This window comes from Pleurodeles waltl, chromosome 11, assembly GCF_031143425.1.
Source record: "Pleurodeles waltl isolate 20211129_DDA chromosome 11, aPleWal1.hap1.20221129, whole genome shotgun sequence".
Taxonomy (NCBI): domain Eukaryota; kingdom Metazoa; phylum Chordata; class Amphibia; order Caudata; family Salamandridae; genus Pleurodeles; species Pleurodeles waltl.
This window is the reverse complement of record NC_090450.1, coordinates 699,528,617-699,553,244: the sequence shown is the minus strand read 5'-3', so window position 1 is coordinate 699,553,244 and position 24,628 is coordinate 699,528,617. Positions and strand designations below refer to the sequence as shown.

At 47.2% G+C, this 24,628-nt stretch overlaps 1 protein-coding gene across 6 annotated transcripts in view; it reads right to left on the bottom strand.

The window, feature by feature from the left end:
- The window catches only part of OGDH (oxoglutarate dehydrogenase), an 833,675-nt gene that overhangs the window by 423,235 nt on the left and 385,812 nt on the right, over positions 1-24,628 (bottom strand). For all 6 annotated transcript variants that reach the window (XM_069214267.1, XM_069214270.1, XM_069214268.1 and 3 more), the window contains one exon: positions 11,143-11,271. In XM_069214267.1, the coding sequence (XP_069070368.1) occupies positions 11,143-11,271 (129 nt within the window). The remainder of the gene's footprint in view (positions 1-11,142; positions 11,272-24,628) is intronic.

Below are 24,628 nucleotides of genomic sequence, written 5' to 3'. Positions count from 1 at the left end.
GAGGCACTACCACTCTCCTAGTGGCACCAGGTTTGGGGTCTCTGGCCTCAGTGTACAGGAGTCCATCTTCCCAATAGACCCTATGTGTTCCATTTTTCTTGCCTTTGGACTCTTCAGCAGCTTGCTGCCTAAGGCCTTCAAGAGAGGGACAGGTTTCTTGTCCCTTACACAGCTCCTCCCTTGAGGGTCCCCCTGGGCCTAAGAGCTCAACCTGATAAGGTTCAAGCTCCAAAGGCTCAGTTCCCTCAGAGGGCAGAACTTCTTCCTGAGAAGAGAGGTTCCCTTTCTTTTGCTGTGTTGCAGTTGGTTTCCCAACTGACTTTCCTGTTCTCTTGGTAGGCTGGGCCATTCTTCCAGACTCCAGCTCTACTTGTTCACCCTGGGCCTTGCACTGTGCTCTTGTTTTCACACACACCAGTTCAGGGATACCCAGCATTGCTGCATGGGTTTTTAGTTCTAACTCAGCCCATGCTGAGGACTCCAGGTCATTTCCAAGCAGACAGTCCACTGGGATATTTGAGGAGACCACCACCTGTTTCAGGCCATTGACCCCTCCCCATTCTAAAGTAACCATTGCCATGGGATGTACTTTTCTCTGATTGTCAGCGTTGGTGACTGTGTACGTTTTTCCAGTCAGGTATTGGCCAGGGGAAACCAGTTTCTCTGTCACCATGGTGACACTGGCACCTGTATCCCTCAGGCCCTCTATTCTAGTCCCATTAATTAAGAGTTGCTGTCTGTATTTTTGCATGTTAGGCGGCCAGACAGCTAGTGTGGCTAAATCCACCCCACCCTCAGAAACTAGAGTAGCTTCAGTGTGGACCCTGATTTGCTCTGGGCACACTGTTGATCCCACTTGGAGACTAGCCATACCAGTGTTACCTGGATGGGAGTTTGGAGTGGAACCTTTCTTGGGACAGGCCTTGTCTCCAGTTTGGTGTCCATGCTGTTTACAGCTATGACACCAGGCCTTTTTGGGATCAAAGTTTTTACCCTTGTACCCATTGTTTTGTGAAGAGGCTCTGGGCCCACCCTCCTGTGCAGCTTTTTGGGGGCCTGTAGAAGACTCTTTACTATTTTTAGTTTTGGTTGTCTCATCACCCTTCCCCTGGGGAGTCTTTGTGACCCCTTTCTTTTGGTCACCCCCTGTTGAAGTCTTGGACACCCTTGTCTTGACCCAATGGTCCGCCTTCTTTCCCAATTCTTGGGGAGAAATTGGTCCTAGGTCTACCAGATGCTGATGCAGTTTATCATTGAAACAATTACTTAACAGGTGTTCTTTCACAAATAAATTGTACAGCCCATCATAATTACTTACACCACTGCCTTGAATCCAACCATCTAGTGTTTTCACTGAGTAGTCAACAAAGTCAACCCAGGTCTGGCTCGAGGATTTTTGAGCCCCCCTGAACCTAATCCTGTACTCCTCAGTGGAGAATCCAAAGCCCTCAATCAGGGTACCCTTCATGAGGTCATAAGATTCTGCATCTTTTCCAGAGAGTGTGAGGAGTCTATCCCTACACTTTCCAGTGAACATTTCCCAAAGGAGAGCACCCCAGTGAGATCTGTTCACTTTTCTGGTTACACAAGCCCTCTCAAAAGCTGTGAACCACTTGGTGATGTCATCACCATCTTCAAATTTTGTCACAATCCCTTTGGGGATTTTTAACATGTCAGGAGAATCTCTGACCCTATTTATATTGCTGCCACCATTGATGGGTCCTAGGCCCATCTCTTGTCTTTCCCTTTCTATGGCTAGGAGCTGTCTCTCTAAAGCCAATCTTTTGGCCATCCTGGCTAACAGGAGGTCATCTTCACTGAGAGCATCCTCAGTGATTTCAGAAATGTGGGACCCTCCTGTGAGGGACTCACTATTTCTGACTAACACAGTTGGAGACAGGACTTGAGGGGTCCTGTTCTCCCTATTTAGGACTGGAGGAGGGACATTGGCCTCCAAGTCACTAATTTCTTCCTCTGTGAGGTCATCATCAGAGGGGTTGGCTTTTTCAAACTCTGCCAACAGCTCCTGGAGCTGAATTTTGGTAGGTCTGGAGCCAATGGTTATTTTTTTGATATTACAGAGAGACCTTAGCTCCCTCATCTTAAGATGGAGGTAAGGTGTGGTGTCGAGTCCACCACATTCATCTCTGTATCAGACATTATTTTGCTAAGAGTTGGAAGACTTTTTAAAGAATCTAAAACTGTTTCTAGAATCTAATTTCAAACTTTTAACAAACTTTTAAACTCTAAAAGACAATGCTAAACAGGGACTTAACACACAAGGCCCTAGCAGGACTTTTAAGAATTTAGAAAAATTTCAAATTGCAAAAATGAATTTCTAATGACAATTTTGGAATTTGTCGTGTGATCAGGTATTGGCTGAGTAGTCCAGCAAATGCAAAGTCTTGTACCCCACCGCTGATCCACCAATGTAGGAAGTTGGCTCTGTATGTGCTATTTCAAAGTAAGGAATAGCATGCACAGAGTCCAAGGGTTCCCCTTAGAGGTAAGATAGTGGTAAAAATAGATAATACTAATGCTCTATTTTGTGGTAGTGTGGTCGAGCAGTAGGCTTATCCAAGGAGTAGTGTTAAGCATTTGTTGTACATACACATAGACAATAAATGAGGTACACACACTCAGAGACAAATCCAGCCAATAGGTTTTGTTATAGCAAAATATCTTTTCTTAGTTTATTTTAAGAACCACAGGTTCAAATTCTACATGTAATATCTCATTCGAAAGGTATTGCAGGTAAGTACTTTAGGAACTTCAAATCATAAAAATTGCATGTATACTTTACAAGTTATTGACAAATAGCTGTTTCAAAAGTGGACACTTAGTGCAATTTTCACAGTTCCTGGGGGAGGTAAGTTTTTGTTAGTTTTACCAGGTAAGTAAGACACTTACAGGGTTCAGTTCTTGGTCCAAGGTAGCCCACCGTTGGGGGTTCAGAGCAACCCCAAAGTCACCACACCAGCAGCTCAGGGCCGGTCAGGTGCAGAGTTCAAAGTGGTGCCCAAAACACATAGGCTAGAATGGAGAGAAGGGGGTGCCCCGGTTCCGGTCTGCTTGCAGGTAAGTACCCGCGTCTTCGGAGGGCAGACCAGGGGGGTTTTGTAGGGCACCGGGGGGGACAGAAGCCCACACAGAAATTTCACCCTCAGCAGCGCGGGGGCGGCCGGGTGCAGTGTAGAAACAGGCGTCGGGTTCGCAATGTTAGTCTATGAGAGATCTCGGGATCTCTTCAGCGCTGCAGGCAGGCAAGGGGGGGATTCCTCGGGGAAACCTCCACTTGGGCAAGGGAGAGGGACTCCTGGGGGTCACTTCTCCAGTGAAAGTCCGGTCCTTCAGGTCCTGGGGGCTGCGGGTGCAGGGTCTCTCCCAGGCGTCGGGACTTTAGGTTCAAAGAGTCGCGGTCAGGGGAAGCCTCGGGATTCCCTCTGCAGGCGGCGCTGTGGGGGCTCAGGGGGGACAGGTTTTGGTACTCACAGTATCAGAGTAGTCTTGGGGTCCCTCCTGAGGTGTCGGATCTCCACCAGCCGAGTCGGGGTCGCCGGGTGCAGTGTTGCAAGTCTCACGCTTCTTGCGGGGAGCTTGCAGGGATCTTTAAAGCTGCTGGAAACAAAGTTGCAGCTTTTCTTGGAGCAGGTCCGCTGTCCTCGGGAGTTTCTTGTCTTTTCGAAGCAGGGGCAGTCCTCAGAGGATGTCGAGGTCGCTGGTCCCTTTGGAAGGCGTCGCTGGAGCAGGATCTTTGGAAGGCAGGAGACAGGCCGGTGAGTTTCTGGAGCCAAGGCAGTTGTCGTCTTCTGGTCTTCCGCTGCAGGGGTTTTCAGCTAGGCAGTCCTTCTTGTAGTTGCAGGAATCTAATTTTCTAGGGTTCAGGGTAGCCCTTAAATACTAAATTTAAGGGCGTGTTTAGGTCTGGGGGGTTAGTAGCCAATGGCTACTAGCCCTGAGGGTGGGTACACCCTCTTTATGCCTCCTCCCAAGGGGAGGGGGTCACAATCCTAACCCTATTGGGGGAATCCTCCATCTGCAAGATGGAGGATTTCTAAAAGTCAGAGTCACCTCAGCTCAGGACACCTTAGGGGCTGTCCTGACTGGCCAGTGACTCCTTGTTTTTCTCATTATCTTCTCCGGCCTTGCCGCCAAAAGTGGGGCCTGGCCGGAGGGGGCGGGCAACTCCACTAGCTGGAGTGTCCTGCTGGGTTGGCACAAAGGAGGTGAGCCTTTGAGGCTCACCGCCAGGTGTGACAATTCCTGCCTGGGGGAGGTGTTAGCATCTCCACCCAGTGCAGGCTTTGTTACTGGCCTCAGAGTGACAAAGGCACTCTCCCCATGGGGCCAGCAACATGTCTCGGTTTGTGGCAGGCTGCTAAAACTAGTCAGCCTACACAGATAGTCGGTTAAGTTTCAGGGGGCACCTCTAAGGTGCCCTCTGGGGTGTATTTTACAATAAAATGTACACTGGCATCAGTGTGCATTTATTGTGCTGAGAAGTTTGATACCAAACTTCCCAGTTTTCAGTGTAGCCATTATGGTGCTGTGGAGTTCGTGTTTGACGGACTCCCCGACCATATACTCTTATGGCTACCCTGCACTTACAATGTCTAAGGTTTTGTTTAGACACTGTAGGGGTACCATGCTCATGCACTGGTACCCTCACCTATGGTATAGTGCACCCTGCCTTAGGGCTGTAAGGCCTGCTAGAGGGGTGTCTTACCTATACTGCATAGGCAGTGAGAGGCTGGCATGGCACCCTGAGGGGAGTGCCATGTCGACTTACTCGTTTTGTCCTCACTAGCACACACAAGCTGGCAAGCAGTGTGTCTGTGCTGAGTGAGAGGTCTCCAGGGTGGCATAAGACATGCTGCAGCCCTTAGAGACCTTCCTTGGCATCAGGGCCCTTGGTACTAGAAGTACCAGTTACAAGGGACTTATCTGGATGCCAGGGTCTGCCAATTGTGGATACAAAAGTACAGGTTAGGGAAAGAACACTGGTGCTGGGGCCTGGTTAGCAGGCCTCAGCACACTTTCAATTGTAAACATAGCATCAGCAAAGGCAAAAAGTCAGGGGGCAACCATGCCAAGGAGGCATTTCCTTACACCTATTTTTTGGGTTAAGCCATGGCGTCCCCTGGGCTTTTGTGGTCTTTGCGTGAGTTTTGTGTATCAACGTCTTACTCACAGTTTTCAGCGTCTGTTCAGGATCGACCTCTTCCGAGTCCGAATCCTCGATGGAGAAGGCTTCCTCTTCTTCCTCCATGTGTTTTTGTCCTGTCGGCACTGACGCCATTTGTAGTCTTCTTGCTCTTCGGTCCCTTAAGGTCTTTCTGGACCAAAACGGTCAACAGGCCTCACAAGTATCCTCCTTGTGTTCTGGAGACAAACACAAATTACAGACCAGATGCTGATCTGTATAAGGATACTTGTTGTGACATTCGGGGCAGAAGCGGAATGGGGTCCGTTCCATTAGCCTTGAAGACGCACGTGCTCGGGCCGACCAGGCCCCGCCGGGGAATCGAAAACCCCGAAGTGCCGCCGGAGCTCTTAAAAATTCGGTCTCGATCTGTTGTAACTAACCCAATACCAAACGTAAACAATACTGTCGAAATTTCAGTGATTTTCACTAACTTTCCGAACCGAAACGAGGAGCGAAAAGGAACAAGTCCGAACCCGATGGCAGAAAGAAAACAATCTAAGATGGAGTCGACGCCCATGCGCAATGGAGCCGAAAGGGGAGGAGTCCCTCGATCTTGTGACTCGAAAAGACTTCTTCGAAGAAAAACAACTTTTTAACACTCCGAGCCCAACACTAGATGGCGGGATGTGCAAAGCATGTGTTTCTGCAGCTACACATGCCATCGAACATATATATACATATATATACATATATATATATATATATATATATATATAGTGCATACTTACCTTCAGTTAAGGGACTGCCTATAAGTAATCTAGTTCAGTGTTACTGTAATAAAGTACCTTTATTTTTGCAACATTGTGTGGTTCCTTTCATGTAAAGTAAGTGTAGGAAAGTACCCTCTTTTTGGCAGGGTTGCTCCTACTTTTTGCCTGATGTCAGTGTGTTTTGACTGTGTTTACTGGGATCCTAGTAACCAGGACCCCAGTAACTGTGCTCTCTCCCTCTGGATTTGGTTTTCCCTATTTTATTTTTTATTTATTTTACACCCCACAATTGACATACTGGTGCCCCCATATAAGTCCCTAGTATATGGTACCCAAGTACCCAGGGCACTGGGGCACCAGGGGTTCCCCATTGGCTACAGCATGTATTATGCCACCCATAGGAGCCCATGCAAAGTGTGTCTGCAGGCCTGCACCTAGTCACTGTAAGTCACCCCTGTGGTAGGCTCTCCTAGCCCAGAGTAATCAAAGCACAAATTGACTCTTGAGGGATCAATCAATAACCATCATTTGGACCAATAAAAAATTAATTATATACACCTCTGGGACAAATACCTAAACCTTTCATATAGTCTCTAAAACAATTATATACAGTACATCGCCCTTATGTGTTATTTGTCAGATGGCCGTAATCCACCTTCATTTCAAACAATACTTGTCCGTCTAGACAGGTAGTCCATTAAGCTAAAAACGTAATTGCCACACACTAGTTTTCCCCAAACCACCCAAAGGGAAGGAAAAGAAAATGCAACACCCAGACAAGACTGCAAGAAACCAGCGTGGATTCCTGTAGAGGAAGGCCTGTGGAAGAAGGAGACCAAGTCCAGAAGTCATAGAAGATTTCAGGAGCAGTAGGAGCTACTTACCCGCCCAGCTGTGGATGCAGGAGTTGGTCGACGGTAGGAAGACGACGGTCAGGAATGAAGCGCTGGAGCAGGTGAAGAGTTCCTGGAGGATACAGTCGGCGTCCCACACCGGATGGAAGATTGCGGTCAGTCAGAGGTGTGGAAAAGCCACCAACAAGCCTTGGCAAAGGCAGAAGTCGTGGTAAAGCCAAAGTGGAGCTGCCGGGGACCAGCAAAGTCCAGGAGGACTCAACCCACAGTGGCAGAAGTCCTAGGGAGACACTCAGCAAGGAGAGTCTCCACCGAAGAAGAGGCAGCCGCCACAGGAGACCCACTGGACGTGGAACAAGGAGTCACAGAGGGGCCCACCCAGCACAACTGGAAAGGGTCCCATGCTGCAGGAATAGCACACAGAGGGCTGTGCCTCGTGGGAAGTGGGGCTGGGGCTACACTGGGCCTGAAGATCCCTTGGAGGAGATGCAAACTAGCCTTGGTAACTGCAAGAGATGCAGTGCACGGGGGTGCTGTCCTGCTTGGGAAGGCACAGGCTTACCTCCACCAAAGCTGGACAGCTGGCAGAGAGGACCCAGAGACTACACTGGACCACCACTGTGGTCTACAGAGGTGTATATAGAGTGGCAAGGGGTTAATACTGCGTAGAGTGCACAAAGAAATTACATGTAATAGGATAATAATTCATATTTTATTGGTCCAAATGATGTTTATTGATTGATAACTCAAGAGTCAATTTTGTAATTAGTTTGTTAGTCCAGACTCTAGGGGGGTATAATTGGGCACTCGCCTAGTTTTGCTTGTCCTTAGCCCAAAGGGCAGTGTGCAAGTACCTGTGCATGAGCAGAAGTGCCCCCACAAACTCCAGCTCCATTTTTCTGGACTTCGTGAGTGAAGGGATGCCATTTTACCCATGTACTGGACATAGGTCACTACTTACATCCAGCTCCATAATGGTAACTACAAACTTGGGCATGTTTGTTATCAAACATGTCTGAATCATACCCCAATACTGTTGCCAGTATTGGTTGTATGATTCCATGCACTTTGGTAAGAGCAAAGCTGGGGTCCTCTAAGGAGTCTCCAGTTAGCAGGCTTTTCCCCGGCAGCCTGTGCTACTGCCATCCTACAGATGGGTTTCTGCCCTCCTGCAGCTTGAACAGTTCATTCCCAGGAAGGCAGAACAAAGGATTTCCTTTGGCAGAGGGGGCAACACCCTCTCCCTTTGGAAATAGGTGTTACATGATTTGGGAGGGGTAGCCTTCCCAAGCCACTGGTATGCTTTGAAGGTCACATTTGGTGCCCTCCTTGCATAAACCAGTCAGCACTGGTTCTGGGACCTCCAAGTCCCTGCTCTGGCGCGAACCTGGACAATGGGAAGGGGAGTAACCACTCCCCTGTCCATCACCACCCCAGGGGTGTGGCCCAAAGCTCCTCCAGGTGGCCACTTGATGCTACCACCTTACATCCAAGGTGGGCAGAAACCTCTGGAGCATCTGAGTGGCCAGGTCGGCACGTGACGTCACAGCCCCCTACTGATAAGTGGTCACCCTGCTAGGTGACCAATCCCCCTCTTAGTGCTATATAGGGCCTCCCTCTTGGGTGGGCCTCAGTTTCGAAGTGCAAGATTCCAGCAGGACCCAACTGCAACGTTTACTTCGACATCTGGCCACTAGACCCGCAACTGGACTTCACAGGATCCTACAATCTGCAGCTCCAGCGATGACTTCGCTCTGCAACATTGTTTCTACGTTTCCCTCCAGCTGTGTATCCTCTGAGGGCGGCAAGTCTTCAGCCTGCAGCAAGGAGCAGTCTCCCTTGGAGTGAAAGTCACTCCCTTGCATTAGTGGCACCAACTGCGATGACAACCGGCTGCGTGGGTCCTCTCTCCTGCAACTCTGCGCCGATCCTGCAACACAGGTGGTGGTCCTTTGTGGTCACCTTGGTCTCCTCTACCAGCTGTTCAACTTTGGAGGTGGTCAGTCTTTGCCTCTCCCTGCAGGACAGTACCCCTGTGCACCGCGACTCTTGCAGCTACCAAGGCTTGTTGGCTCTTCTTCCAAGAGATCTTCAGGCTCTGCGTAGCACTGACCTCCAGCACTCTTCCCTGCAACAAGTGGTCTTCTGCCTGCTGCTCCAGTGATGTGGGACTCCTTTCCAGGTGTGCTGAGTGGGCCTCACTGTGACTCATGTGTCTGCTGCATCCACGACTTCTTGCTCTCCCGACTGCTGTGGGACGCGTGGGACTCCCCTCCTTGGGAGGAGTCCCCTCGGACCTTCCTTGTCCCCTGCAACTACTGCTGTTGCCAAGGCTTGTTGGTGGTTTTGCCACACTACTGACGGACAGCAATTCTTCTTCCAACATGGGACAAGACTGCATCACTTCTGGAAGTTTTCTTTGGCTCCTGTGCTGCATAGACTCCTAGTCTTCACCATCGACCTGGTCCTGCATCTCCAGAAGGGTGGGTAGTGGCTCATGCCCCAACCGGACACTCCAACTGAAACTGGACTTGATCCCCTTCATTTGCAGGTCCTCTTCTGTCTGGATCCATCTTCTGTTTCTTTCAGTCTTGCACTGTCCTTTAACACAAGTTTCTCTGTGGGTTTGAGAAAAAAACAGGTACTTCCCACTCCTCTCCTGGTCACTGGTGGGCACTTTGATACTTACCTTTTTGGGTTCCTAGTTCCTTCAGCTCCCCTCTACAGATCCCACTTAACTGGGTGGGGGTCCATCATTTGTAATCCATTTTCATATTCTATGGTTAGGGCTCCCCCTAGGATCACTATTATTATTGCACTGTTTTCTATTACTTTCTATGCTCATTCCTGACTGCTAAGATGAATATAATAGTGTGTTTACTCACCTGCTTGTACTGTCTTTATAGCATATTATTTGGGTCACTAAAATAAAGTACCTTTATTTTTGTACAACTGAGTGTTTTCTTTCATGTGTGTAAATGTTGTGTGACTACAGTGATATTGCATAAGCTTTGCATGTCTCCTAGATAAGTCCTGGCTGCTCATCCACAGCTACCTCTAGAGAGCCTGGCTTCCTAGACACGGACTATGCCTCACTAATAGCACCCTATACCAGGTTCAGGTATTTCCTAACACCATAGGTGCTCACCACACACCAGGCCAGCTTCCTACAATAAGTTACTGTGGTATTGCAAGAGCTTTACACTCCTAGATAAGTCTTGGCTGCTACCCACAGCTATCACTAGAGAGCTCTGGCTTCCTAGACACTATTTCACTAATAGAGGTTGCCTGGACCTCGTATAAGGTGCAAACACCATAGGTGTCCACCACACACCAAGCCAGATTCCCTACAAGGAACATCTGGCATTTGAAGGTGGGATCTTAATTGTCTAGGTAGTAAGCATTTGGATCATAGATTTCTGGGGCAACACCCTTTATCGGAGTCCTTTCTTTTTGTTGTGGGACCCTTTTCATTCCATCCTGTAATACAACCATTATGGTACCTATCACTGGTGAAGGCAAGAGATGGGTTCAGAGTCCTAGCATGTGCACCCCTTTAGCCAACTTTTAGGGACTTGTGTGAGTTTTTAGCATATGCTAAAACTCAAGGACCTCAAGGCTCACACAGATTTTCAAGTCACACTGACTCAATGCTATAGGGTACCACTGGCCAAAGGGTCTACTTTAAATCTAGCATCTAGTGCAATAATGCTATTTCTCAGCTCCATAAGATCTCGGTACTTACTGGACATTTATGTTGTTGAGTGTCAAATATTGTTTATTGCTGAACATGTTGCCTAGTTTTAGTGCACTGGTATGGAGGACCCTAAGTCACCTGTGGTAAATGGCATTATTCACAGTATTCAGTGGCTGACACACGTCCAAGTAAAAACCTCAAAGCATATATTTGTGCAGAAATTGAATATTGGGAACGTTGTTCATATGGATTCTAACACTAAGACTTGACACAAGGCAAGTGTGGTGTATCCCCAACACCATACTGCTAATCCCTTGACAAATAAAAATATCAATTGAGGTGTAAATGTACATGCCTTTCCTTAGTACCTAGAATTAATACAAAACTGTCTTGGCAAGCAAAAGAACAAGGCTGATGACATCTGCACTGCATAAACGGCAAATAAAACAACCAATGAGTCGAAAGTATTCATTGGGAAGTCAGTGCCAAATAAATCAAATTTGAAAGAGTACAAACCTTGACCTCTAAGCTTCCATTCACATGAGTAAGAAACATGCATGGGGAAAATAGTGTTGAAGCCATTCAATACAGTGCGCACTAGTCCTTAGGCAATATTAGTATTTATCCCAAAACAGGCAGGACACTTCAATGATAAAGTGAAATGCACATATTTACCTGATTGTTGACTACTACATGCACAGTCCCATGAGTAGTATAAGAAGGCAAGTCACTGAGGTGGAATGTTTCATACACAATGCCCTGTCCAGCAAACGCAGCATCACCATGCATCAAGATGGACATCACCTGCACAGAGAAATTAACAGCGTGTGTCCAAATGAAAAACCACTTCTTCAGCTTGTGGAAAAAAAAAAAACCTGCATGACAGAACTGCACAATTAATAAGAAAACAGATACGCACTTGTAGCAATATTTTTACGGCTTGAAGACTTTTCTGGGTTAACACGCACTTTACTCTGGCATATAGTAGCCAAGATCAGGAATGTACCTATATTTTTGCCTTTCGGGGAGTGGTTCCCAATCTCTGTGCCACTGCACCGCTGTGAGTCATCAAAACTAGCTAGGGGCGCCTAGAACAGCACACTGAAAACATCTATTAGTATGTAAATCATCATTATGTTCCTTTCTTGTGATGAAGCAGCTGACCAGGTAGAGGTGAAAGAAAAACTGAAGGCTAAATGTGCTGGACTACAGCCTCCACTTTACCCCAAAGGAGAAAACAGACAAATTATTTGATCTTACCAGATAATTATATTAGTGTTTCTTTCCGTTTGCTGTGTACATTTTATGAGCCCCTGGTGCCATTAATTATGTGTACTGGCATTAGGATTTTCACTGTGTGGCGTGTTTATTCTTTTCTTGGAAAAGCACATTCTTGTCAGAGTCTTGAAAACTCACTGAGGCGCCTGCTTAACATCCAAAGGCCAAAAGGCAAATGCAAAAGACACCTATTACTGCAACTGTATGCCATTTGTTGGTAAATCAAATCTTTGATTTTTAGGGACGGTTCCCTTCAGGGAAGGATGGTTTGATTATGATCCATTTCAGGCCTCTCCTTCCCTACATTGGCTTATTTCATAATCTCAGTGGCATGTCTGTTCAGAATGAAAAACAAACCAGCAAACTAGGATCCACAGGGCTTTGGGCTCAGCTGAAGTGACCCTGCAGCTGTTGCAAACATTGGCGCACATTTAATACTTCCAGGACCTCGTCACCAGATATCTCACCATCAGCTTCAAACCTTTCCCTTCTCCTAGTTTTAAAATTTGAAAATACAAGGGGTAATGGATCATGGAGTGCTTTTGGGTGTCGACCAGTCACTGGGTACTGCCATACCAAAAGATATTGGACTTAAGCCTCCAATGCCCGTGAGTGGTCACCATCTATACTGTAGATTCTTTTGCTCCCTTTCTTGGTGACCTGTACTGTCTTAGGGCACATTATCTGCCTAATGTATTATTAATTCACCTTTTTGCTTCTTCACTGGGGAGGCGAGAGGGTCACATGTGAATCCAGAAAAGTCTTCACGCTGCAAAATGAAAATGTCACTTACCCAGTGTACATCTGTTCGTGGCATCAGTCGCTGTAGATTCGCATGTTTTGCATAGCTCGCCATCTGGTGTTGGGTCGGAGTGTTACAAGTTGTTTTTCTTCTAAGAAGTCTTTCGAGTCACGGGACCGAGTGACTCCTCCTTTTGTCTCCATTGCGCATGGGCGTCCACTCCATCTTCGATTGTTTTTCCCCCGCAGAGGGTGAGGTAGGAGTTGTATTGTAGTAATAGTGCCCATGCAATGGAGTGACTAAGTATGTACCTATTTAAGGTTAAAATAATATATATACAAATAGTTGAAGGTACCTTCCGAACTGCTACAGGCTCCCGGGGAGGCGGGTGGGCACATGCGAATCTACAGCGACTGATGCCACGAACAGATGTACACTGGGTAAGTGACATTTTCAGTTCGATGGCATCTGTCGCTGTAGATACGCATGTTTTGCATAGACTAGTAAGCAGTTATCTCCCCAAAGCGGTGGCTCAGCCTGTAGGAGTGGGAGTAGTCTGAAACAATGTTCTTAATACGGCTTGACCTACTGTGGCTTGTTGTGCGGATAACACGTCTACACAGTAGTGCTTGGTGAATGTGTGAGGCGTAGACCATGTGGCTGCCTTACATATTTCTTGCATTGGGATGTTTCCTAGAAAGGCCATGGTAGCACCTTTCTTTCTGGTTGAGTGTGCCCTTGGTGTAATGGGCAGTTGTCGTTTAGCTTTAAGGTAGCAGATTTGGATGCATTTAACTATCCATCTGGCTATACCTTGTTTTGATATTGGGTTTCCTGCATGAGGTTTTTGGAATGCAATAAATAGCTGTTTAGTTTTCCTGATGCTCTTTGTTCTGTCAATGTAATACATTAATGCTCTTTTGACATCTAAAGTATGTAGTGCCCTCTCAGCTACGGAATCTGGCTGTGGGAAGAACACTGGAAGTTCCACTGTTTGATTTAGATGGAACGGTGAAATTACTTTTGGTAGAAATTTAGGATTAGTCCTTAGGACGACCTTATTTTTGTGTAGTTGTATAAAAGGTTCTTAAGTCTAGTTAAGACAACATTTAGGTTCCATGAAGGAACAGGTGGTGTTCTTGGTGGAATAATTCTTTTAAGGCCCTCCATGAATGCTTTAATGACTGGTATCCTATATAGGAAAGTTGAATAGGTAGGCTGCAGGTATGCAGATATTGCTGCAAGGTGTATTTTAATGGAAGAGAAAGCTAGGTTAGATTTTTGTAAGTGAAGCAAGTAACCCACTACATGTTTTGGGGTTGCGTGTATTGGTTGGATTTGATTAATATGGCAGTAGCAAACAAACCTCTTCCATTTACTGGCATAGCAGTGCCTGGTGGATGGCCTTCTGGCTTGCTTTATGACTTCCATACATTCTTGGGTAAGTTGTAAGTGTCCGAATTCTAGGATTTCAGGAGCCAGATTGCTAGATTCAGCGATGCTGGATCTGGGTGTCTGATCGTTTGGTTGTGTTGTGTTAACAGATCCGGCCTGTTGGGCAGTTTGATGTGGGGTACTACTGATAGGTCTAGCAGCGTTGTGTACCATGGTTGCCTTGCCCAAGTTGGTGCTATTAATATGAGTTTGAGTTTGTTATGACTGAGTTTGTTTACCAGATAAGGAAGGAGAGGGAGAGGAGGAAAGCGTAGGCAAATATCCCTGACCAGTTGATCCATAGGGCATTGCCGTGGGACTGCCTGTGTGGGTATCTGGATGCGAAGTTTTGGCATTTTGCGTTCTCTTTTGTCGCAAACAAGTCTATTTGAGGTGTTCCCCAGAGCGTGAAGTAAGTGTTCAGAATTTGGGGGTGAATTTCCCATTCGTGGACCTGTTGGTGATCTCGAGAGAGATTGTCTGCGAGTTGATTCTGAATTCCTGGGATAAATTGTAGATTAGGCGAATTTTGTTGTGAATTGCCCAACGCCATATCTTTTGTGCCAGCAGGCTCAATTGCGTTGAGTGCGTCCCCCCTTGTTTGTTTAGATAATACATTGTTGTCATGTTGTCTGTTTTGACGAGAATGTATTTGTGAACTATTATTGGTTGAAAAGCCTTTAGTGCTTGAAAAACTGCTAGTAGTTCTAGGTGATTTATATGCAGTTTTGTTTGATGTACGTTCCATTGTCCTTGTATGCTGTGTTGATCGAGGTGTGCTCCCCACCCTGTCATGGAAGCATCTGTTATTACATATTGTGGCACTGGGTCTTGGAAAGGCCGCCCTTTGTTTAAATTTATATAGTTCCACCATAGAAGCGAGAGGTAAGTTTGGCGGTCTATTAACACCAGCTCTGTAAGGTGACCCTGTGCTTGTGATCACTGTGATGCTAGGCACTGTTGTAAGGGCCTCATGTGCAGTCTTGCGTTTGGGACAATGGCTATGCATGAAGACATCATGCCTAGGAGTTGTAATATCATCTTTGCTTGTATCTTTTGTGTCGGATACATGCGTTGTATGATGTTGTTGAAATTTTGAATTCTTTGTGGACTTGGAGTGGCTACTCCTATTGTTGTGTTTATTATGGCTCCTAGGTATTGTTGTACCTTGCGCGGCAGAATGTTGGATTTTGCGAAGTTGACTGTGAACCCTAGTTTGTAGAGGGTTTGTATGATTTGATTTGTGTGGTGTGAGCACTTTATTAACGAATGGGTCTTGATTAGCCAGTCGTCTAGATACGGGAATACATGTATTTGCTGCCTTCTGATGTGTGCAGCGACTACTGCTAGACATTTGGTAAAGACTCTTGGTGCGGTTGTTCAACCGAAAGGCAGTACCTTGAATTGGTAGTGTATTCCGTTGAATACAAACCTTAGGTATTTCCTGTGCGATGGATGTATTGGTATATGGAAATACGCGTCTTCGAGGTCTAATGTCATGTAGTCGTGAAGTTTCAGCAATGGTAACACTTCTTGTAGTGTGACCATGTGAAAGTGGTCTGATTTGATGTATGTGTTTAGTATTCTTAGGTCTAGGATTGGTCTTAGCGTTTTGTCCTTCTTTGGTATTAAGAAGTACAGTGAATAAACTCCTGTGTTTATTTGTGTGTTTGGTACTAACTCGATTGTGTTCTTTTGCAATAGTGCTTGAACTTCTATCTCCAGGAGCTCGGAATGATGTTTTGATAAATTTTGTGCTCTTGGTGGTATGTTTGGAGGGAATAGTAGAAATTCTATGCAATAACCATTTTGGATAATTGCTAGAACCCAAGTGTCTGTAGTGATTTCCTCCCATGCTTTGTAATAATGACCTATTCTTCCCCCCACAGGTGTTGTGTGGAGGGGGTGAGTGACATGTGAGTCACTGCTTAGTTGTAGGGGTTTTGGGGCTTTGAAATTTTCCCCTATTCCTAGGGAATTGCCCTCCTCTATATTGGCCCCGAAAGCCTCCCCTGTACTGTCCCTGGTAACTGGATGGTGTTGCCTGTGAGGTGCTGGCTTGTGTGGCCTGACCCCGAAACCCCCCTCTAAAGGGTGTTTTGCGGAAGGTGCTGTAATTTCCTCTGCTCTGCGGGGAGTAGAGTGCGCCCATGGCTTTAGCAGTGTCCGTGTCCTTTTTAAGTTTTTCAATCGCCGTGTCCACTTCTGGACCGAACAGTTCTTTTTCGTTGAATGGCATATTGAGAACTGCCTGCTGAATCTCTGGTTTAAACCCAGACGTTCGTAGCCATGCATGCCTTCTGATGGTCACAGATGTATTTATTATTCTTGCAGCTGTGTCTGCTGCGTCCATGGAGGAGCGTATCTGGTTGTTTGAAATGTTCTGTCCTTCTTCAACCACTTGCTTTGCCCTCTTTTGTAGGTCTTTGGGTAGATGTTCAATGAGATGTTGCATCTCATCCCAATGGGCTCTGTCATAGCGCGCAAGAAGTGCCTGTGAGTTAGCGATGCGCCACTGGTTTGCAGCTTGTGCTGCGACTCTCTTTCCAGCTGCATCAAACTTGCGGCTTTCCTTATCTGGGGGTGGTGCGTCCCCAGATGTGTGGGAGTTGGCCCTTTTCCTAGCTGCTCCTACAACGACAGAATCTGGTGGCAGCTGCGAAGTTATGAAAATAGGGTCTGTAGGAGGCGCTTTATACTTTTTTTCCACCCTTGGTGTGATTGCCCTACTTTTGACCGGCTCCTTAAAGATGTCTTTTGCGTGCCGAAGCATACCAGGGAGCATAGGCAGGCTTTGGTAGGAGCTGTGGGTGGCAGAGAGGGTGTTGAATAGAAAGTCATCCTCGACTTGTTCTGAGTGGAGGCTTACATTGTGGAATTGTGCTGCTCTAGCCACCACCTGAGAATATGCAGTACTGTCTTCTGGTGGTGATGGCTTTGTAGGGTATGCCTCCGGACTGTTATCTGACACAGGGGCGTCGTATAAGTCCCATGCGTCCTGATCCTGGTCATCTTGGCTCATGGTGGTGTGAGCCGGGGAATGTGATGGTGTTTGTGCTGGCGAGACATGAATTATAGGTGGAGGAGAGGGTGGCGGAGTAACCCTTTTCACCATTTTTGTTTGTGGTGTTTGGTCAGTTTGAAATTCCAGTCTTCTCTTTCTCCTAATAGGGGGAAGGGTGCTTATCTTTCCTGTCCCCTGCTGTATAAAAATACGTTTCTGCGTATGGTCTACATCGGTGGATTGCGGGTCTTCCTCAAACCTATGCCTTCGCATTTGGGAGGTCATTGATTGCTCTTCGGTATAAGAGCCTGAAACTTGGTCGGTTGCAGGTTGTTTCGGCACCGAAACCCTGTCTGCATCTTTTTTCGGCTCCGAGGTGGCTTTTTTCTTTTTCGGAGTCGAAACATCTCGGCGTCGATCTTCATCGGTGCCGCTGTCTCGGCGTCGAGCCGTGTCTACACCGCTATCTCGGTGTCGATGTATGTCTCCAGCACTTTCTCGGTCCCGAGAAGGCTGCGTGCCGGTGTCTCGACCGGAGTCGGACGGTCTCGGCACTGATTGGGCCTTTTTCGGTGCCGACGGTCGGTCACCGAATTTAGGGGTGGAGCCATGGCCTGGTGGCAGTGGCGTCCCCTGGGCCTTGACAATCTTCTTATGAGTACTTTTTGACGTCTTACTCACGGTTCATGGATCGTCGAATTCCTCGGAGTCCGGATTCATGTATCGAAAAGGTTTCTTCCTCTTCCTGTACCTCGAACTCTCGGTGCGCTGTCGGCATGGACGCCATTTGAAGTCTTCTTGCTCGACGGTCTCGGAGTGTTTTTCGGGACCGGAACGCACGACAGGCCTCGCAAGTGTCTTCACTGTGCTCAGGTGATAGGCACAGGTTACAGACCAAGTGTTGGTCTGAATAGGGGTATTTTTTGTGGCATTTGGGACAGAAACGGAACGGGGTCCGTTCCATCGGCGTTCTTCTACACGCGGTCGGGCCGAGCAGGCCCCGACGGGGATCGAAAACTACCCCGAAGGGCTCCAGAGCTCTTCGATCTTCGATGCGGTGTTGATTCTGACTACGCCGATCCCGAACGCAACAATACCGGCGAAAATCTTCCGAAATTTAGCTGTTTTTCCGTTCCGAAACTCGGAGCGACAGGAACACGTCCGAACCCGATGGCAGAAAAAAAACAATTGAAGATGGAGTCGACGCCCATGCGCAATGGAGACAAAAGGAGGAGTCACTCGGTCCCGTGACTCGAAAGACTTCTTCGAAGAAAAACAACTTGTAACACTCCGACCCAACACCAGATGGCGAGCTATGCAAAACATGCGTATCTACAGCGACAGATGCCATCGAACCTAATTCTACAGGTGAATAGCCTTTTTGAAGCACAAATCTTTTCTTTGGATTCAGATGTTGTGCAAAGATTAAGTGGCTGTGCTTTCACTTAAGAGGCAGGGTTTGAATCGTGAGTGTGGTTCAAAGGACATGTTAGTTACCTTCTTGTAACGCCTTATCTGGTAGATTCAATACACAGTAGCCTCCACTCCTTCAAAGCCTTCAGATGCATGGCCAGACACTCTGAGCACAACTTTGGTGTTTGAAGAGCTACCACGACCCAAAGGCACAGGAGGTGCAGATCCAAAACAGATGTAGTCTGATGACGGGCTCTGTAGGGTTTGAACCCAATCTTCCTAGACAACATACCTAGACACATCAGGAGTTAGAAACTCAAAATACTTCAACAAAAAGCCAAAAAAGGCCAGTCAAAAAATGACAGCGGGAGCTCTCTTTGGATCAGCACCGACTGACGTGGAAAGAAAAGAACGGACATCAGCATGCCAGGGTGGCGCTAGTTAGGACCCACGTCATTCAGCATAGATGTAAGCATCTGTTTGTGGCATGTAGTGTTAAAGATTCACATGCTGTGCATTTTCCTGCCACCCAGTGTTGGGCTCTGATGTGTGTCTTCGAAGAATTCTTCTACAGTCAAGAGGTAGTGGGAATACACCTCTTGCTTGCAATGCGCATGATCATTTGCTCCATTGTTAGACTGTTTTTCCGCACAAATGGGTGTGATAAATGAGCAAGAGGACACAGGAAAGGGAAATAGAATGATGACCTTCCAAGTAAAGCAGAAAGTAATGGTAACTAACAGTCAAATATGTCCGGGGAGGAGGCTGGGTGCATATAAATCTATAGCACTACATGCCTCGAACAGATGTTTACAGAGTAGCTGTATTTTCTTTTCAAGGGGTGTGTGGCTATAGATTCACATGAAGCACACAGACTGAAAAGCAGTCCTCCACTAAGCGGTGACTAGCCTCTGGATGTTCTAGAAGATGGAAAAATGGTACTGGTCAACATTCACTTGGTGGCGGCCTACTACAGCTACACAGTAGTGCTTTGTAAAAAGTGTGTGATGTAAACCAAGTAGCTGCTTTACAAATGTCAACTATTGGGATGTTCCCAAGGAAGCCATAGAGGCCCCTTTATTTCTGGTGGAACGGGTTCTAGGAGGAGCTGGAAAAACATTTAGCTTTCATATAACATGTTTGGATGCTTTTGACTATTCATCTGGCTCTGCCTGATTTTGATAAGGCCTTTCCTTTATCTGGTTCTGACAAATCAGTTGCTTTGTTTTACAAAATGGTTTTGTTCCATCTGTAGGAAAGTGGTGTAAAATGTGTCTGCAGGCCTGCCATTGCAACCTGCGTGAAAAGGTGCATGCACTCCTTCACTACAAGTCACTGCACCAGGTCACTGTAGGTCACCTCTGGGACAGGCCCTCTTGGCCCAGAGGGCAGGGTGCAATTAACTGTGAAAGGGCACCCCTGCATGAGCAGAGATGCCCCAGGTACTCCAGCTCCATTTTTCCTGGACACCATAAGTGCGGGGAAGCCAGTTTACCCGTGTAATGGACACCTGTGCCCAGCTACATAAAGGTAACACTGAACCTGGGCATGTTTTGTATCAAACATGTCGGAATCATAAGCCAATACTGTTGCCAGTACTGGCTGTATGATTCCATCCACTCTGAGGGCTCCTTAGAGGACCTCCAGCTTTGCGCCTACCAGTTTGTAGGGTTTCCCTGGGCAGCCCATGCTGCTGCCCTCCTACAGACCGGTTTCTGCCCTCCTACTGCTTGGCCAGCTCAAACCTAGTAAGGCAGAACAAGGGATTTCCTGGAGGAGTGGGTGGCAACACCTTCTCCCTTTGGAAATAGGTGTTACATGGCTTGGGAGGGGTAGCCTCCCCAAGAAACTGGTATGCTTTGAAAGGCACACTTGGTGCCCTCCTTGCATAAACTGGTTTAAACCAGTCCAGGGACCCCCGGTTCCTGCTCTGGTGCAAAACTGGACAATGGAAAGGGGAGTGACCACTCCCTTGTCCACCACCACCCTAGGAGTGGTGCCCACAGCTCCTCCGGGTGGCCCACTTGATTCTGCCATCTTTAATCCAAGGTGAGCAGACACAGCTGGGAGCATCTGAGTGGCTAGGTCAGGCAGGTGAGGTCACAGACCCCTCCTGATCGGTGGTCATCCTGCTAGATGACCAATCCCCCTTTTTGGGCTATTTAGGGTCTCCCTCTTGGGTAGGTCCTCAGATTGAACATGCAAGATTCCAGCAGAACTCCTCTGTATCGTTCACTTCATCTTCTGACCACTGGAACTTTAACTGGGCCCTCCAGGAACCGACAATCTGCATCCACAGCAACTACTTTGCTTGTACCATTGTTTACATGGCTCCTTCCAGCAACTGCAACATTTCCCCAGCTGTGCATCGTCTGAGGGAGACAAGTCTTCAGTCTGCACGAGAAGCAAGAAGGAATTTCCCTTTGAGTGAAGGAGTCACTCCCCTGCATCCACAGGCACCAACTGCAAAGATGACCGGCTGCATGGATCTCTTCTCCTCCAGAGCTGTGTGTATCCTGCATCACGGGTGGTGGTCTGGAGTGGTCCTCTCTACCAGCTGTCCAACTTGTGAGATGGTATGTCCTTGCCTCTCCATGCAGGAGAGTACCCCCCATGCAGCACTCCTCTTGCAGCTACACAGACTTGTTGGCATCTCCTCCAAGAGACCGTCAGGCTCCATGTAGCCCCAGCCCTCTTTCTTGTGAAGCACAGACCTCTGCGTGCTGCTCCTGCGACTCCTTCAAAGGTGTGAAGCGTGGGCCTCACCGACTCCTGTGCTTGCTGCCTGTGGGGGCTACCTCACCTTCCTGTGACTCTTCACTGCGGAGGGTCACCCGGCACTCCCCTCCATGGGTTGAGTCCCCCCTGGACCTTTCTGGTCCCCGGCAGCTCTGTATTTCTTCTTCCATGACATTTGCCTTTGCAAAGGCTTGTTAGACATTTTTCCACCCCACTGACTGTAAACCTCCTTCCGGCGTGGGACGTACACTGCATCACTTCAGGAACTCTTCAGATGCTACAGTGCGACTGTCTTATTCACAGTCGACCTGGTCCTTCATCCACAGATGTGTGGGTAGTGATTCCTGCCACCACCGGACACTAACGTGAACTGGACTTGGTTCCCTTCCTTTCCAGGTCTTCCTCTACCAAGATCCATCTCTGGTTTCTTGCAGTCTTTTCTGGGTCTTGCAAAATCCTCTTCTGAAGTCCTTTTGGTGGGTTTGTGGAGAACCAGGTACTTACCCCTCTTCTCCCGGTCACTGAGAGGCACTCTGGTACTTACCTTATGGGGTTCCAAGTTCCTCCAGCTCCCCTCTACCGATTCCACTTCCTTGGGTGGGCACGACTTTCACATTCCACTTTCTCAGTATATGGTCTGGTACCCCACCCCCCCCAGGGCCTTCAGTACTTACTATTGTTCTCACTGTTTTCTATTGCCTTTTATGCTAATCACTGACTCCCAATGTGTATATAATAGTGTGTATACTTACCTCCCAGTTGGGGTATTGCCTATTTAGTATTTTGGTATTTGTGTTACCATAATAAAGTACTTTTTTTTTTTTAACACTGTGTGGTTCTTTCATATGTCTAAGTGTTGTGTGACTACAGTGGCATTGCAGAAGCATTGGAGCTGTCCTAGATAAATCTTGGCTGCTGATCCACAGGTATCTCTAGAGAGTGAAAACCCTTTCTGCAACTGAGTCAGGTTGTGGAAAAAAAGACGAAGTTCTAGACTGGTTAAGGTAGGAAGTCGAACCCACCTTTGGAAAAAGTTTAGGGATGGTATGAAGGGCCATCCTGTATCTATGAACCTGAAAGAAAGGTTCTTCTAATGTTAAAGCCAGGAGGTCACTAACACATCTTAGTGATGTAACGGCCACTAAAAATTTACAGTCCAAGAAAGGTTCCATACCAAAGCTGGTGGTACCCGGGGAGGAATGACTAGTCCCTCTTTAAAAAGCTTTGATAACTGGAATTTTGAATAGCGACAGGTCTATTTTGGAGATATGCAGCCACAGATGCCAGGTGTAGTGCAATGGGAGTGAAAGCTAGACCACATGTTTAGAGGTGAAGAAGGATAACAAACGATGTTCTGAACTGAGACTGTCAGAGGGTCAATATGGTCCGAGAGACAGTAACAAACAAATCTCTTCCATTTGGCAGCATAGCAGGCATGAATAGTGACCTTGTGCACTTCTTTAAGAATGTTCATGCATTCTGGGGGTAGACAGATCGCAAACTTTTAAGACCTCAGGAGCTAAATCGCAAGGTCAAGACTCTTGGGGTCAGGGTGCTCGAAAAAGGTTTAGCAGGAGAGGGACAAATCAAATAATTATTCCACGAAACCAATAATCACTCTTGGTTCGGAGGGATACATCTATTATCCTTATTTATTATATTTATAAATATCCACACACATCAAGGTCAGAGGAAGACATGCTATCTATAAACAAATGTCACTACAGTGAAACTCTATACACATGTCTGTGATTTTTGTAAATATGCATAAACATATAAAACACATGGAACATATGGTATACAAACATATTATATGTGCCCTACTCCAACGATTTATAGAATAGTCACAACATAAAATTCAATGAACAAAGTGATCAACAAATATATGGTGACCAAGGGTCTTGCACCCAGCTGTATACTGCCTTAATTTTCTTTATACAAGGAAGCAAATAGTGCTATATAACTTTTTTTTTAACAATGAAATCATTGTTTGCTCAGACTGCTTGGACCCATTAGGAATATGTCGACGCGTTTCGGCCTAACCACTTAAGGCCTCATCAGGACTGTTGGAGAACACTGGCACCACTCTTCCCTCACAATTATGGGGCGTCCACGAGTTAGAATACTCAGTTTTCAGATACTATCTACTGCCACCCCTCCTATGCACACCGGCGTCTGTATAAAGGTTTCATCGTGTTTTCTATTAACTTCTGCCTCACACCACCGGTCAACAAGCTCTGCGTCGATGCGCGCGGAGAGAGCAATGTTCCTACTCATTCACGAGTGTCGGAAACTCTAGTTCTTGGGGTCAGGGTGTCAGATTTCTCCATGGTTCTGAATGAGAAGGTCTGGCCTGCCGTGGAGACGTGCAGAACTGCTGAAAGCTCAAGGTGAGTGGTGAACCAAGGTGGGAGCCACTAGGGTGAGGGAGGTCTGTCTCAGCTTCTAAAACAGAAATGGAAGGAGGAGGGGATAGGTGGAAAAGTATGGAAAAATATCCCTGACCAGTTCATTCATAGTTCAGTGCTCATGGACTCTGGGAATCTAGAGGCAAAATTTGGGTACTTCGTGTTTTCTGCTGTGGCAAAGAGGTCCACGCCCGGAAACCTCCATCACTGGAAGTAGCGAAGAAGGACTGCCAGGTGGATTTCCCCTCTCGTGGACTTGTAGCCACATCCTGCTGAGAAGGTTGGGAAAGTCATTCTACACTCTTGGGAAATATTCCACCAATAGGTGGACCTCGAGGTGGAGAGCCCATCACCAGATGGGCTGAGCTAACTGAAAAAGCTGTGGGGTGTAGGTACCCCCATGTTTCTGAATGTAGTACATGGCTGTCATGTCTGTCCATACAAGGACTACCTTGCCCACTATGTGGGGAAGGAAGGCCTTGAGGGCTAGGTGGATAGCCAGCAGCTTCAGATAGTTGATGTGGAGGTCTCTGCGAGTGGGACCCCCACTTGCCATGGACAGTCAGATCTTATAAGTGTGCCACCCCCCACCTACTGAGGGACGTATACCTCGTGCCAATGATCTGCAGAACTGGATCTAGAAAGGGCCGTCCCTGTGGCAAGTTGGTATTTCCCTTTATTGGAAAGAGTGATGGGTCCGGAGGCTGATCAATACTAGAGCTTCCGAAAGACCCTCTTTTGAAACTACTGATGTGTTAAGCATTCCTGTAGCACATGCATGTGCAATCTTGCGTGGGGGTCTATGGTAATGCAGGAGACCGTCATCCCCACAAGAAGCCTGACTGTCCCTACCATGACATGTTGATTTGGCTGGAAAGGATGCAAAAATGCTAGAAAAGACTTGTCTTGCCGTACTGGGGTATGCTGACCTCTGCATTGAGGATAACTCCCCTATATGGTTGTACTTGAAAGGCCTGGAGATGGGACTTTACACCATTTATGGTGAAGTCCAATTTGTGCTGTAGGTCTATTGTGGCTTGAGTGCTTGCACGTCACTGTAGTTGTGTTGCACTCTTTATTGGCCAATCATTCCGGCATGGAGCTACATGGATGTCCTGTCTTTGTAGATGTGCTGCTACTAAT